The following is a 12,896-nucleotide window of genomic DNA, read 5'->3' as shown; positions in this document are numbered from 1 at the left end:
AAATCTGGCCCTTTGTGTTTTTGAAAGTTATGTATCAATACTATGTATTGACAGTGAGACTAGGCTGGTTAGGGACCTGCCATTAACTTACACTGGCCTGTAAGTACTAAATACTTATATTCTACATACATTTGCAAGAACAGTAGAGTTTTTTCTTAGTTACAGTATACATACACTATGGGGTGGTTTCCCGGACAGGGCTTATGCTAGACTAAAATGCATGTTTGAGCTGCCTTAATTTAAAAACAACTTGCACCAAGTCATCTTAACATATATCAGTTCAATTGTTTTATCTCAAGATGCACACCAATAATGTTTTTTGTAAGGTATGTTTGTAAACACTACTTAAATGTCCTAATACGTATAACTAAGGTCTAGTTCTGGATTAATCTAAACCCTGTCCGGGAAACCGGCCCATTAAGTATTTGTCTGGGATTACCCAGTACTTATCTAGAGTTACAAAATAACTCTGGTACAGTAATGATTTTATTTACTGTGTACATACTCAGAAGTATGTACCACACATTTGTCTGTAAGTACAACATATTTACCATACAGTATATGTACCAGGTAAGTGCACGTACTGTAAAATAAAGTGGTACCGGCTGGAGAGTTGTCCCGGCCAAATGGCAAGGACTGGAACCACCCATTTATATAAGTTGCTGCCTTTATATAGTGGAAGTATACATGGCACCTAATACACATCTCTGTAGTTGAATCAGAAGGTTGTAGTCTTTAAGTAGGTCCACTGAGAATCTAATTTCTGTTCTCCTCTTTCTCTTTCTCGTTTTCTTTTTTTTTCGTGTTTTGTTTCTCTTTTTTTTAGCCTTTCTTTTAACATAGGATGGTTCCAATGGTACTTTACATGGACAATTGCTTTATCAATGGCATTGAGATCATGAGTGTTTTTTAAGTTCAGGGAACCTTTACGTTCTCTCTTTGTCTACCATACACAAGAAGGTTGTTTAAACATGGTGTCATATGATTTCTTGCATCTTCCAACAAAACAGAACAGTGACAGTTCTATCCTGCTGCCATCTGATCGACACACTGTGTTGAAGTCACATGAAGAGCTAGAAATACGCTCAGTTCCTGTGCTCATGCTTAACCCTGTCTTCAGTTATCTTCTTATTTATTGGGCATTCCTTCTCTCTATGTAAGGGAAAAGAGAGTTCAATTCAAGAAATTACCTAAGTTTTTAAATGATTAATGAATCTTAAATTACCTGCCCAGTTTTAGAAAAAAAAATATTTTTTGAAACATATTGCAATAATCTTAGTAAGAATTGTTTTTAATTATTACCCAATTTGTGTTATGTTATTATATCACATCCATTGGACATATAGGAAACAACCTTCAAAGTATTTAATAAATTAGGCCTCTAAGCAGTTATCCTATATATTAATAAAATAATTTTTTTGTCTTGCATGAAATCAACTATACAATTATATGACAATAGAAATATAAAGATAAAGAGACAGAATATAAATAAGAGACAGAATCCAATATTATTCTATTCAAACGAAAAGCCTCTATTTATAATGTTGAAAATAAAATGGTGTGATTTTCCAAGTTCCTGCAGTAAAATAAACATCCTCATGTGATCTCATGAATAATTAAGGCTCACTTTGTCACATTCTCTTGCTCGGCAGAGTGAATGTTTTTTCTTTGTTGCTTAACAGAATAGTGCATTCTAAGTTACATCCACTGTTAATTTTAGTATTTTGTTTTCCTAAAAACACTAAATGAGACCCCTGGAAATACGTGAGGCATAAAGGCACCCAGCAAGGTATCTGCAAACGTGACATAGCCCAGACTAAGACTCATAAACACGCACTGACACGGGTCACTATTAAAAAGTCAATGCCCTCTGTGCTGCCGCAGTGCCACAGCCCCAGGACTCCCAGCATGCTCTTCTCTCTTTTACTCTAATGAGTTGCAACACAGATAATGTGGCTGATGATCTTTCATTGATTTGGCTATCACTTGCTTGTCTGGTAATTGATCCGTAGCTGAGCCTCTAGTTAATTATATCAGCTTCGACATGGCCCTAGTCTGGGGGGAATTTGAAGGCTTGCAGAATAATAGTTTTAATAAAGGAGTCCATTACTGTGGCTCTCTGCTTTTCTTGACTGCTGCTGATGCCACCAATAGTAACTAAGCTCACCCTAGATAAAAAAGGACTGGACAAACTGAACAACAAGCCAGGCATTGAGGCAACAAGAGAAAACAAAAAGGGAAATTGGCAGCATTCTCTGTTAATGGGGAGGTCAAAAGCTGAGCTGCCAGCTTGACACTCAGCAGCACTGTAAAAATCAAGAGTCCAGCACATTTTAGAGACAGAGAGAAAGAGAAATAAAGAGGGGGAGAGACAAACAGTAGATTGCCACAGGGATGATGTATTTTTCTAGGCTAACCCGGAAGTTAGCGAGACACTAGTTCCCTTGCAAAAAAGCCTGTTCATTTTCCTATAAAATTTTGGATTATCGCAAAAAAATAAGCTCTGTGTTTAACAAAAGTTTATGACATTACACATTTTGTCCAACAAGTTAGTCTTCACAGATGAACACAACTTTTATACATTTTAAATTAAAATTTGGCTTTTTATATTTTTAGTAAATGCATTTACACTTCAAAATTCATAACATTTTTTTAACACAGAGCTTTTTTTGCAATATTTCAGAAGTATATAGACATATGGTATATGTGACTGTAAGCTGAAAGATTTTATAGTCAAGGCTTAATGAAGAAACAATAGACATTACATTAAGAATTATAATTTTTCAACAATTTTTTTTTTTTTTAAAACATGGTGTCTGCCACATTTTTATGTATTAATGGCAGTGTTGTTTTCAGAATCAATCTGGGTAAGTAAGAGTCTTTGAGGAGAGTTGAAATGGAGGGGACAATGTGTGACAGTTGGCTCTCAGCATTTCTCCCATTAGTGTCCATTTGCCAGTAATGATGTGAGGTCTTCACTAGCTTTGGTTACTGCGGAAGGCACTTTATTTATACTATATATATATAGAGAGAGAGAGAGAGAGAGAGAGAGAGAGAGAGAGAGAGAGAGAGAGAGAGAGAGAGAGAGAGAGAGAGAGAGAGAGAGAGAGAGAGAGATGGTCAAGAGACAAAACAAAATGGCATATTAAGTTCTCATTGTGTCGGTCACACACCAATTTCATTTTCATTCAATCTAAAAGAAAGAAGAAGAAAGTAAGACTAGATTTGATCAGGGAAAAGGCTGTGCACATTACTCAGGTAAAGGTTAGTAAGAGCTGTCATTAGTTCTGTATAGAGGCTTTTAAAAGACAGTAACAGCTGTCTTCCTCAAATTGCAACAAAATTTCAAGTGGCTTTCTACATACGCGAAGCCATTTAATGTAGCGAAAGAAAGAAAAGTTAATTCCTTTTCTTTCTGTTTCATAGCAGGGAGATCACAGTGACATCTTACTCAGACATACAGTTTCAAAGACTATCATTTCAACAGCTGATGTGAGGGGAAGTTATGTACAAAAAATGCAAAGACAAAATAACAAAATATACAGAACAATAGCATTATTACACAATTTATCTCTTATGTAAAATGTTTTGGCACATACAGTGAGGGAGAGAGATGCTTGCCACTTATTGTAAGTGCATATGTTAGGGGTTTCTTTCTTTTCCCCACCTTTGTGAGACTGTCTGCTGCAGGGACCAATTTGGCAAAAATGGAGCCTCTTTCTCATTTTTTTCTTAATTAAAATCTGAAAGCATCCACTCGAGGTTTCCTGTGTGTGTGTGTCTGTGTGTGTTTGCGAGTGGGAGAGAGTATGTATGATTATGTGCTCTGCCGCACTTCTCCAAAAGACGGTGTGTGTCTGTGTGTGTGTGTGCTCACATCGGGAGGTGGGGGGTGGACTGATTACGTAGAACCATTAGCTAGAGCTGTTTAATACAGGGGAAGAAAAACAGACAAAGGAATCAGACTTTGTAATAAAATCAAATGGTTGTGTGCCCACTTTAAAATACCTGGCTCCACTGTAGTTTTAAAACACTTTCTGGATTTAATCTCGCCGTTGTGAATGTAGTCACTGAGGCACAATGTATAAACAAAATGCAATACATTTTTTTAACTATTTTCTAAGGTTTTCCAAATTAAAGAAAAGCGGGATCAGATATGATAAAAATGATAGAAAATTATGCAACTGGAAGGCTTTGAGTTTTCTTCTTGTTTAGTATTGAGGTTATTATAGAAGTTGGAACTTGTCCAGTGGTATTGACAAATACATTATTTGCTTGGAATAGTTGTGTGGAGAGGGCAGTTTTGTGTGTGTGCGCGTGTGTGTGTGTTAGAGAGTGGCTCAATCCCACTGAGGGCTGGAGTGGAGAATCATCAGGCATGGAGAGCTGGTAATAAGACAGGGACAACCCAGCTTTCTCCTCCTGCTCTCTCTCTCTCTCCCTCTCTCTCTCTCTCTTCGTCTCTCTCTCTCTCTCTCTCTCTCTCCCTCTCTCTCTCAGTGGGAAAGCAGATCAGTGGAGGAGAGAGAGAGTCATGTCATTGAGTGCCAGCAAGAGGAGCAGTTAACTCAGACGCGTTGCGGCCCGACACACATGCTCTGCACACATATGCACTCATGGCTGCCTGCACATGCACACACTGACAGAGTGCAAGCTGAGCAAAGAGTAGTTAGTGTGGAGTAAGAGGACAGGCAGCTCTAAGGGGAAAAAGGGGCCAGAAGAAGAGAGTAGTACAGAGAAAGAGAGGAAAGTAGAAGAAGAGACAGAGAGGAGGGGCCACTTTGGAACTGACACACTCCAACACCTGATCCACACAGCTGGGAGGAAAACCATGCTGGACACTACTGGTGAGAAAGGACACTTTTTGGAAGATGGGAAGAAAGATTTTCTTTTTCCTTTTTTCCTTTGTTTTTAAATTGGAGTCATTTTGCTGTTTTTTTTCTTTTAGATTAAACATTACAAAAATAACTATTACAGTTATAGTTTAGTTATGGATTTATAAGTGTACCTACAGTATGCAAGGAGTGAAGTTTTTTGTGAGATTAGGAATCATCTTTACGTGTGCGGGTTGTTGAGGTGTGTAAGAGGTTGAAAGGCCAGGCTACGGGTGAGTGAGTTTGTTTGATGATTGATTTCTGCTTGGAATGTATGTATGTGTGTGTATATGTCCTTGTATGTTTGGAGGACAGCCCATACACAGCCTGACTGACATTTAGAAAAAGTGGGGGGTGCTGCCAAAAAAAAAGATACCCCCCTCCTTCCCCATCTCCTCCACTCTACTGCCATTCCCCCTTTTTTCTCTTTCACCTCACACCCCATCCCTTTCTTCCTCCCTCCTTAGCTCCGACGCTACACTCATCCTGCCCTCTACCACCACATGCCCCAGAGGAAATATGCATTGTGCAGCCCTGCTCCTGAATTAACTCAACGCACTCCTCCTGCTACCGGCAGGCAAAACCCTCCACTCTCTTCCCCCTCTCTCAAGAGAAGATCGCAAAGAGAGAGTGAGAGAAAGAAAACAGAAAGAAAGAAAAAGAAAAAGAACAGGACAGCAGACATTCACCCTTTGCCTATCTGAACCTCCACGTTCACATACTTTCTCCCCATCTACCCCCTTCCCCTTCTTTTCTACCGGCAGTCTGAAGAGACAGAGTTGGATGTGAGAGGCAGCGTGGTGAAGAGAGAGCAAGATCGAGAGAGGGCACGCGAGTCCATAGCCCGAGCCAGCGGCAGCAGCAGTGGTGCAGGAGGAGGAGGAGGAGAGAGCTCCATGCAGTTCAGCACCAGACCGGCCAGCGCCGAGCCGGGCTTCATGGGGACATGGACACAGCAGAGCACTGACAGCAACCTCCTCTTCAGAATGTCCCAGCAGGTAAGTGGAATGTTGTCCCTCTTGCTGTCTTGCTCCTACTTTCTGTGTGTTCTCCTGTCTCTGACACTCTGTATGTTCTGCTGTGTGTGTACTGTTTGTACTGTGCAGCTGTTATTAGTGTTTAAGTGTATGTTTGTGCGCATGTAACAATGTGTGTGTGTGGCTGTGTTTACCAAGTATTTTGGTTAGTGTGTGTGTGGCTGTGTTTACAAACTATTTTGATCAATGGTGTCAATAAGGTATTAATGTTTTTAATTTTTGTTTCTGTGAAACTGATTTGTTTTAATTCTTTGAGTGGTAGAGGTATAGTGGAAACTGTTTTATGTGAATTTAAGCACATTAATGGACACCACCGAGTATGTCATCCCGTGTAACAAACCACATACTTCACGCTAAAGTTTCTGAGTGTGGTAGAAAATTAGATATTGCATTTTTTACCACGTTTTCAAATATCACGGCCTGTCCTGTGAGCAGCAAATGTTTTATTTTGTTGACCTTTTTGGCAGATTAGACTGTGGTAACAAAATGCTTGATTTAATTGACTTTATACTATATTTGTGGCTGGAATCCTGAACATCAACAAAAACCTAAAAAGGCCATAAAAATGTAGCTGACAATATCTTGAATTTATATTTCTACAGCACAATGTATAGTTATTCTAAAGTTCCTGTGCTGCCTGCTTGCAAGAGGTTTAAAGGGTAGGATAGGGGGTCTGCGATGGGAGAGATGGTGAGCAGAACATTAATCATCTGCGCTGGTTTCTCTGTGCCATGCTCACACTGTTACGAACGCAGGCCACTGGACTCCCTTTGGCCAGAACTTGGATGCGTCCACATATCTGTCCAGATTCCACACGAACTTTTTCTGTTTTAACTCTCTTCGTTCGCAGCATTGAGATGCGTCTCAGCTAAAATGTAGCAAGAAACAAAGATGTGTTTGGCATACATTAGAAGTTTTAAGTTCGTTTTGTCCAAAGTACCCATTTCACTAAATAATTGAGAGTCGCTTATTTATAATTGAGCAGTTCGACTCCGCGGTTATTCTCGAAACAAATGTGGTTTATCTTTACGAGAATACAGATGTGAATGGTTTTGATAACAGGAGCATGCACGTCGCTGTTCGGCGCATTGAGGCTTCGGCGCAGGTGGATTGTGTCCTCCTTCATCGATTATCAGCCAATTTACGGACACTCTGAAATCTTCCTATACTTTTAATATCAATGTGTTTTAAATCTACTTGACCGTGTTATATTATGACACATTATTTAACTTTAACAATATGTGCTAAGTGCTCATATTTTAATCCATTATATAATTAAGTCACATAAAATGCTGAATGCAGTTTATATGAGCTTGACTCTAAATAACCTAAAATCAGGAAAAAAATCTTTATTCGCGAAAAGCGTCGCACGTAGGCTAATGAACACTGATAATATTGTGTAATCTGCCTGATAATATCATACACTCACATGCTGCTAAAAAATATCATAATGTAAACAATGTGGAACAAAACGTTTGAGTTTTAAATATTTATTAAGTTCTAAATGTTTGGGGCTATGAAGATTTATAGAGATTATACAGAAAATAATTATCTTGAAAAAAAATAGGTCGGCTGCAGGTCCGTCTTCATTATAAACTATGACGCTGATGATACAGAAGTAATATTTAGAGAGTAGTGTAAATTCTAGAGTTAATGTTTTACATAATAATATAAAAACAGTGATTGATTGGACTAAGGTTTCATTTTTTATTTCATTAAAAAAAAATGTTCAAAGACCGACTGCCCCTTTTGAGCATGAGATTTCTTTAACAAAAAAATCTCTGCGTTTCAAATTTATTTAAACAGTTCTGAAAATGTAGGGACAGCTGAAGGTTTAGTGTTAACAAGAGCCTTACAACATCATCACAATTTTTTATTAAAAGTTTTACTTGCATTTTCTTATGTGCTTCCGAAACTGTAGAATTAGCAATGATCGATTTTAATATTAAACCCACGAAAACAAACCTGTTAAAATGTGCTGGGGTTCGTTTTATGCAGTAAACCTGTATTTATTAACTTAGGCTTGGCCTGTGATGTGTCCTGGTAGCTCTGTCTTGAGCCATCGGCTGCTGTAGTAAAGGTTGTTCATTTAATGTGATGTCGCGGTGCTGAAAAAGGGCTCTAAACAGTTCTGATAACATTTTTCCGGTGGTGCGTCTGATCAAGTATTTGGTGAAACCTTTGAGATGCTGGTGCAGTCTGGAAGCACTCTCAGGATTCTCGTTTTCATAACGTATTTCTAAAAATATACAAATATATGGCACATTTCTATAAATGTACATGCAAAATTGTTTTATATTATGTTAAAGTAATGTTTAGTTTGTTCTATATTTAAGCATTGTAAAATGTAATGTAAAATATTAATAATCGCAACGGTAAATGCATTATTATTATTGTTGTTGTAGTAGTAGTAGTAATAATAATAATAATAATAATAATAATAATAATAATAATAATAATAATAATAATAATATTTTAACAACAACAACAACAATAATGATAATAATAATAATAATCATGTTTACTTTAAAATTATTTCCTTGGATTTTCTGGTTTTCTGAACACGTCTTATTTAGGTGCGAACTAATTTATTGGCGTCAAAGTATCTGGTTGATTTGAAATGTTGTTATTTTATTAATTTATTTACTCATTATATTTACTATTTTCATTTTCTATATTAAGTAGTGTAATGGATGCTAATATTACGACTTCTGATTAAATGAAAGGCGCACACTTTAAAAATCTTCCGGTGGTATTACTATCAGACACAAACTTTTATAATAAGAAGCCTAATTAGAAACATATTCAAGGACAAACAGCCATTTAAAAAACAAAGGGATCTTTTTCGATTTTATTTATGCAGGCTGATTAAAGCGGCTTTAATTTTAATCTAATTCTATCTAATATAATTATTAATATTATTATTATTTTTTGAAAATACAATCTATGTATTTTGAGCCCGATAAAATCAATTTAACAGCCACAGAGAATGAATAATTTGTTAAACGCGGTTTATCAGGTGCTTCTATTTCTTTTTCTTCTTTATCAAATATTATTTCAATTTGTCCGTCAAATAAAAAACAGGCATCTCTTCAGATTTTGGCAACGGAAAAGCATTTATTTCTAGCACAGTTAAATTGTGGTATATAGATCACGTACAGGATGTATGCGTGGTGTAGCTCTGTGTCGTTTTCTTTTTTATTAGAATAGGTGTGTGTTTGGGTCAGAATGTACAGGAGTGTGTACATGTGATTGTAGTAAAGTGTGTGTTTTCTTTTCCCTGTCTGTTCTGCATGCCTGTGTGGGTGCGAGATGAAATGACTCTTGCCTATCCTTGGCTGAGCGAAAGAGAAGGGTGGAGTGGAGGAGAGCAGAGTGAAAGAGGATATGTGTTTGGGGAGACACCCACTACTTCTTCTCAGCAGATAAAGCATGCATGGCAACACGTGCTGACTAAGATGGAGGAGTCACAGGAAGGATGGTTGTCCCAAATGCTATTGACAGAAAGATGTCTGTTGTAGGGTCAGTGCCAAAACTGAGTCAAGACAAGCAGTGAAACTACCAGCTAAAGCAAAGTTATCATTGAGCTGATGTTGGAAAATAAATGAACACAACGGTCTATCGGATAGAAAAGGAACTAAAGAAAAAGTTTCAAAACGGTCTGTAGAGTCAGTATTCTGAGTTTTTGTCCCAATTTACAGAGGAGAGGTTGCTTATTCAGAAGTCTTTGTGCTGAATGGATCTGACTCCTGCCATTAATTACTGATCATATTAAATTATGGACTCAGCTGAGGGGAGTAATCTCACCTGACCTGATGCTTTCTTTCCTAATTCCTCTTGCTTTCCCCGATAGACACCCTCTTAATGTTTTCAAGTAGAGGCTGGAATGTGGAGGAAGCAGAGAGAGGGTGGGGAGATGATCTGAAAGCAAATGTAAAAAAATCTATGTTTTTATTGTAAAGTGAGCGTGTTTGCTCGTATGCTTTATTGTTAAAGTCAAGAGTTACAAAAAGGTGCATAGAATAAGAGAAATAAATCAGAAACAGAAGTGAGAGAGGTGCTAGGAATGTATATATTGGCAAATGCAAACTATTGCGCCTTCATCCCTGCCTTTCACCTGTAAAGGCAATGTGTTTTGCATAATATCATATTTGCTGGAACCTTCATTGCTTCTACCTTGCAAAAACATATCTGTATATTTGCGAGTTCTCATAATTCTATATGAGTGATTACATAATTAGTTAATCAATTTGGTGTAGTTATGGCTTTTAATAAACATGTTGTCGGTACCAGTTTCCGTGGTAAATTGGTTTTAATATTCATGATTTAATCTTACTGTTTACAAAGCAATGTTGGATTATTAAACTGAAATGCTCTTGAGAAATATCACTGCACTCTTTCATTGTGTTTCACACGAACAATGCGTCTTAAAATAACATATCTGATATTTTATAAATACATTTTTTTTGTATTTAATTAATTTACCTTTAAAATTACTTCATATTTTAGCATTAAGTAAATCTTAGATATTTCAAAGCCTCGACTTTGCAAAACGGTAAGGATAAGAGACAGCGAGCGCGGTACATAAGCGGGTTGTTTTTGGGGAAGGGGAAAAGGTCCCTGGTAGGTAGAAAAATTCACTCTTCTGTGATACTGGCTTGCAGCCAGTTTGGATGCAGATTCATTAGCTCTTCATAATGGGGACACCCCCCAGAACCCCCACCCCCCAAGCCCAACTCTGAAGTGCACACAAATCGATCCAGTTAAGATTTTCATTCAGCTTCACTAAAGATTTGCTCGGTATCTTTTCTCCTATTCTCTGGAGCAGTGAGTGGATATGAGTAGGTGTTTGGGATATGTGTGTTCCTCTGGCAATGATCAATAGCTGACACTGCGCACCTCACTCACATGCTTGTGCAGTGCTACAAGATCTCCTCTTCATCTGTCCGGAGGGGTGACTTGGTCATTCACATGCTCAATCTAAAATACATTTCTGGAGAATCAGAAAACAGAGCAACATTGTCTCAAGGGTAGTTAAGAGGCTATGTTGCGCTTTAGTGATTCAGTACTAGTCTTAATGGGATAACGCAAGATGTGTGCATTTAGAAGACTTAGACATGATAAACATTTGAGACCACCTGCTCCACTCTTACCCAGAAGATGAGCGGGTGCTTCTATTGAAAGGTAGCCATGCTCACTTGAGCATTTCCCATAACTCTGCTTTCCTGTTAGTAAATGCAGACACTTGATTAAACCATTAAACACTTGACACAAACATAAACCCCTTTAAACAATTAGTATGTAATTAACTTTGCAAATTAAACACTATGTTCTTTCATAAGTTTTCATGTTTGTTTAAAATAATGACAACAGATCAACAGATTCATTTTAATATAAACTAATAAATACGAATATGAATGTTTTCATATTCATATTAATCAAATAACAATTAATAATTCAACTAGATTTTTTATGCAACATTTATTTGATTACAGTATTTGTCAATAGTAGTGTCTAGGCTTAATAGTCCATGTGCTATAACAAAAACATCTAGCCAGACCCCTAAAACTATATACAATTTTTTCTTTGTGTCTGAGCAGAGGGGAAGTCCTGCCTTAAAGGGAAACTGCTGTTTCAATAGTTTTTGAGTCAGGATGTCACCACCCCTGGTGTGGCGGTAATGAGGGGACATTATCATCATTCTGTGTCTTGTTGGTTCCCTGAGTGCCTGACACAATCAGAATGCAACAGCTGCCCTACAGACCTCAGAGATCAGAGAGCTGAGTAAAACAGGCCTCCCAGACCTCATCTACAGGCAGAGAGTTCTGATAGGCCAGACTTGAGGGCCAATGTTACCAGAGATGAGACAACCGGGCCACCTCAATGTAAATAGAAATTGAGGCACACAGGAATGTGCATATACATTTAAATAATTAATTTATGTCTCTAAATAATCTGGAAGGAGAATATGTTTGTTCTTTAAAACCTTTAATATACAAATCTCTGAATTCCACATACTAAGACCAGGAACTGACATCTACAATTATTTATAGCTCTTCATAGTAATAGTTATTAACCCCCAGGGGTCCAAAAACGCGGCTCCACATTTTGATGTGTTTTCTCCTTATCATAGCAGAATCAACTTAAAATACACTTTCGTGTTTGACATCATTTGAAACTGTGAAGGGTCTTCTTTAATTTGTGTACATTCACAATAACAACAGATCTTTGTGTTTTTGTCAAATAAAGAACTGAATGGAAAACAATAAGATTTACACAATTACATCATCTGAGTTGAAAAATTTAGCAATAAATTACAGTTTTTATAGAGAGTTTGACAGATACATCAGATGTTTAGGATTTAAATAATTTATCTAAATAAATAAAATCTTAAGCAATATAAAACCCTTTTATGCAGGACAATCATTTGACAAGAATTAATAAGAAATCTTTTACTTTATAAGATGTGAACACTTAAAAAAAAAACGTTTTGGAATTCATCAAAAGAATTGGATTTGATTTTTCATTGTCTCCCACAAACCTGTCTGGTCCAGTACTGTCGTTGCTACTGTCTGTGCCTGTATAAGCAGCATTAGTCTCGAGATGCTGGTAAAAGGTTCCATTATAATATACAATTACTCTAATAAAAGCACACAAGTCGGTTATCATCTACTCTTCACTGGTGCTGCATTATGCCACGTTCAGTATAGAAAACACCTGGGTCTTTCGAATTAGATGATCAGTCCCCAAGGCCTGCTGAGTGTTTTTAGGTAACCGCAGAGTTTCAGTTGTAGTATATGAAGAGTTGAGATGAAAAAACGTGTTAAGTGCATTTAGCATTATTTCTTGTTAATTGGTTAATTAGACTCTTAATTGATAAAAGCGGTATTTCTGAATGGCCTGAAGGCAAGATTAAGTGGTTTTGACACTAAAGTATTTGATGAAGGTATAGTACGTGTCAAGAGCATTCAGTTTTAATCATTAA

At 37.2% G+C, this 12,896-nt stretch overlaps 1 protein-coding gene across 6 annotated transcripts in view; it reads left to right on the top strand.

The window, feature by feature from the left end:
- bnc2 (basonuclin zinc finger protein 2) overlaps nt 1-12,896 on the top strand; it is a 384,791-nt gene that overhangs the window by 227,079 nt on the left and 144,816 nt on the right. For 5 of the 6 annotated variants that reach the window (XM_055205284.2, XM_055205285.2, XM_055205283.2 and 2 more), the window contains one exon: nt 5,639-5,872. In XM_055205284.2, the coding sequence (XP_055061259.2) occupies nt 5,639-5,872 (234 nt within the window). Of the gene's footprint in view, nt 1-4,548; nt 4,848-5,638; nt 5,873-12,896 lie in introns of those variants that run through there. The other variant, XM_055205286.2, reaches the window with a different exon arrangement.

The sequence above is a fragment of the Misgurnus anguillicaudatus genome, chromosome 3, assembly GCF_027580225.2.
Source record: "Misgurnus anguillicaudatus chromosome 3, ASM2758022v2, whole genome shotgun sequence".
NCBI classification, from domain to species: domain Eukaryota; kingdom Metazoa; phylum Chordata; class Actinopteri; order Cypriniformes; family Cobitidae; genus Misgurnus; species Misgurnus anguillicaudatus.
Note: the sequence above shows the minus strand (reverse complement) of the source record. Positions and strands in the feature narration are given on the sequence as shown.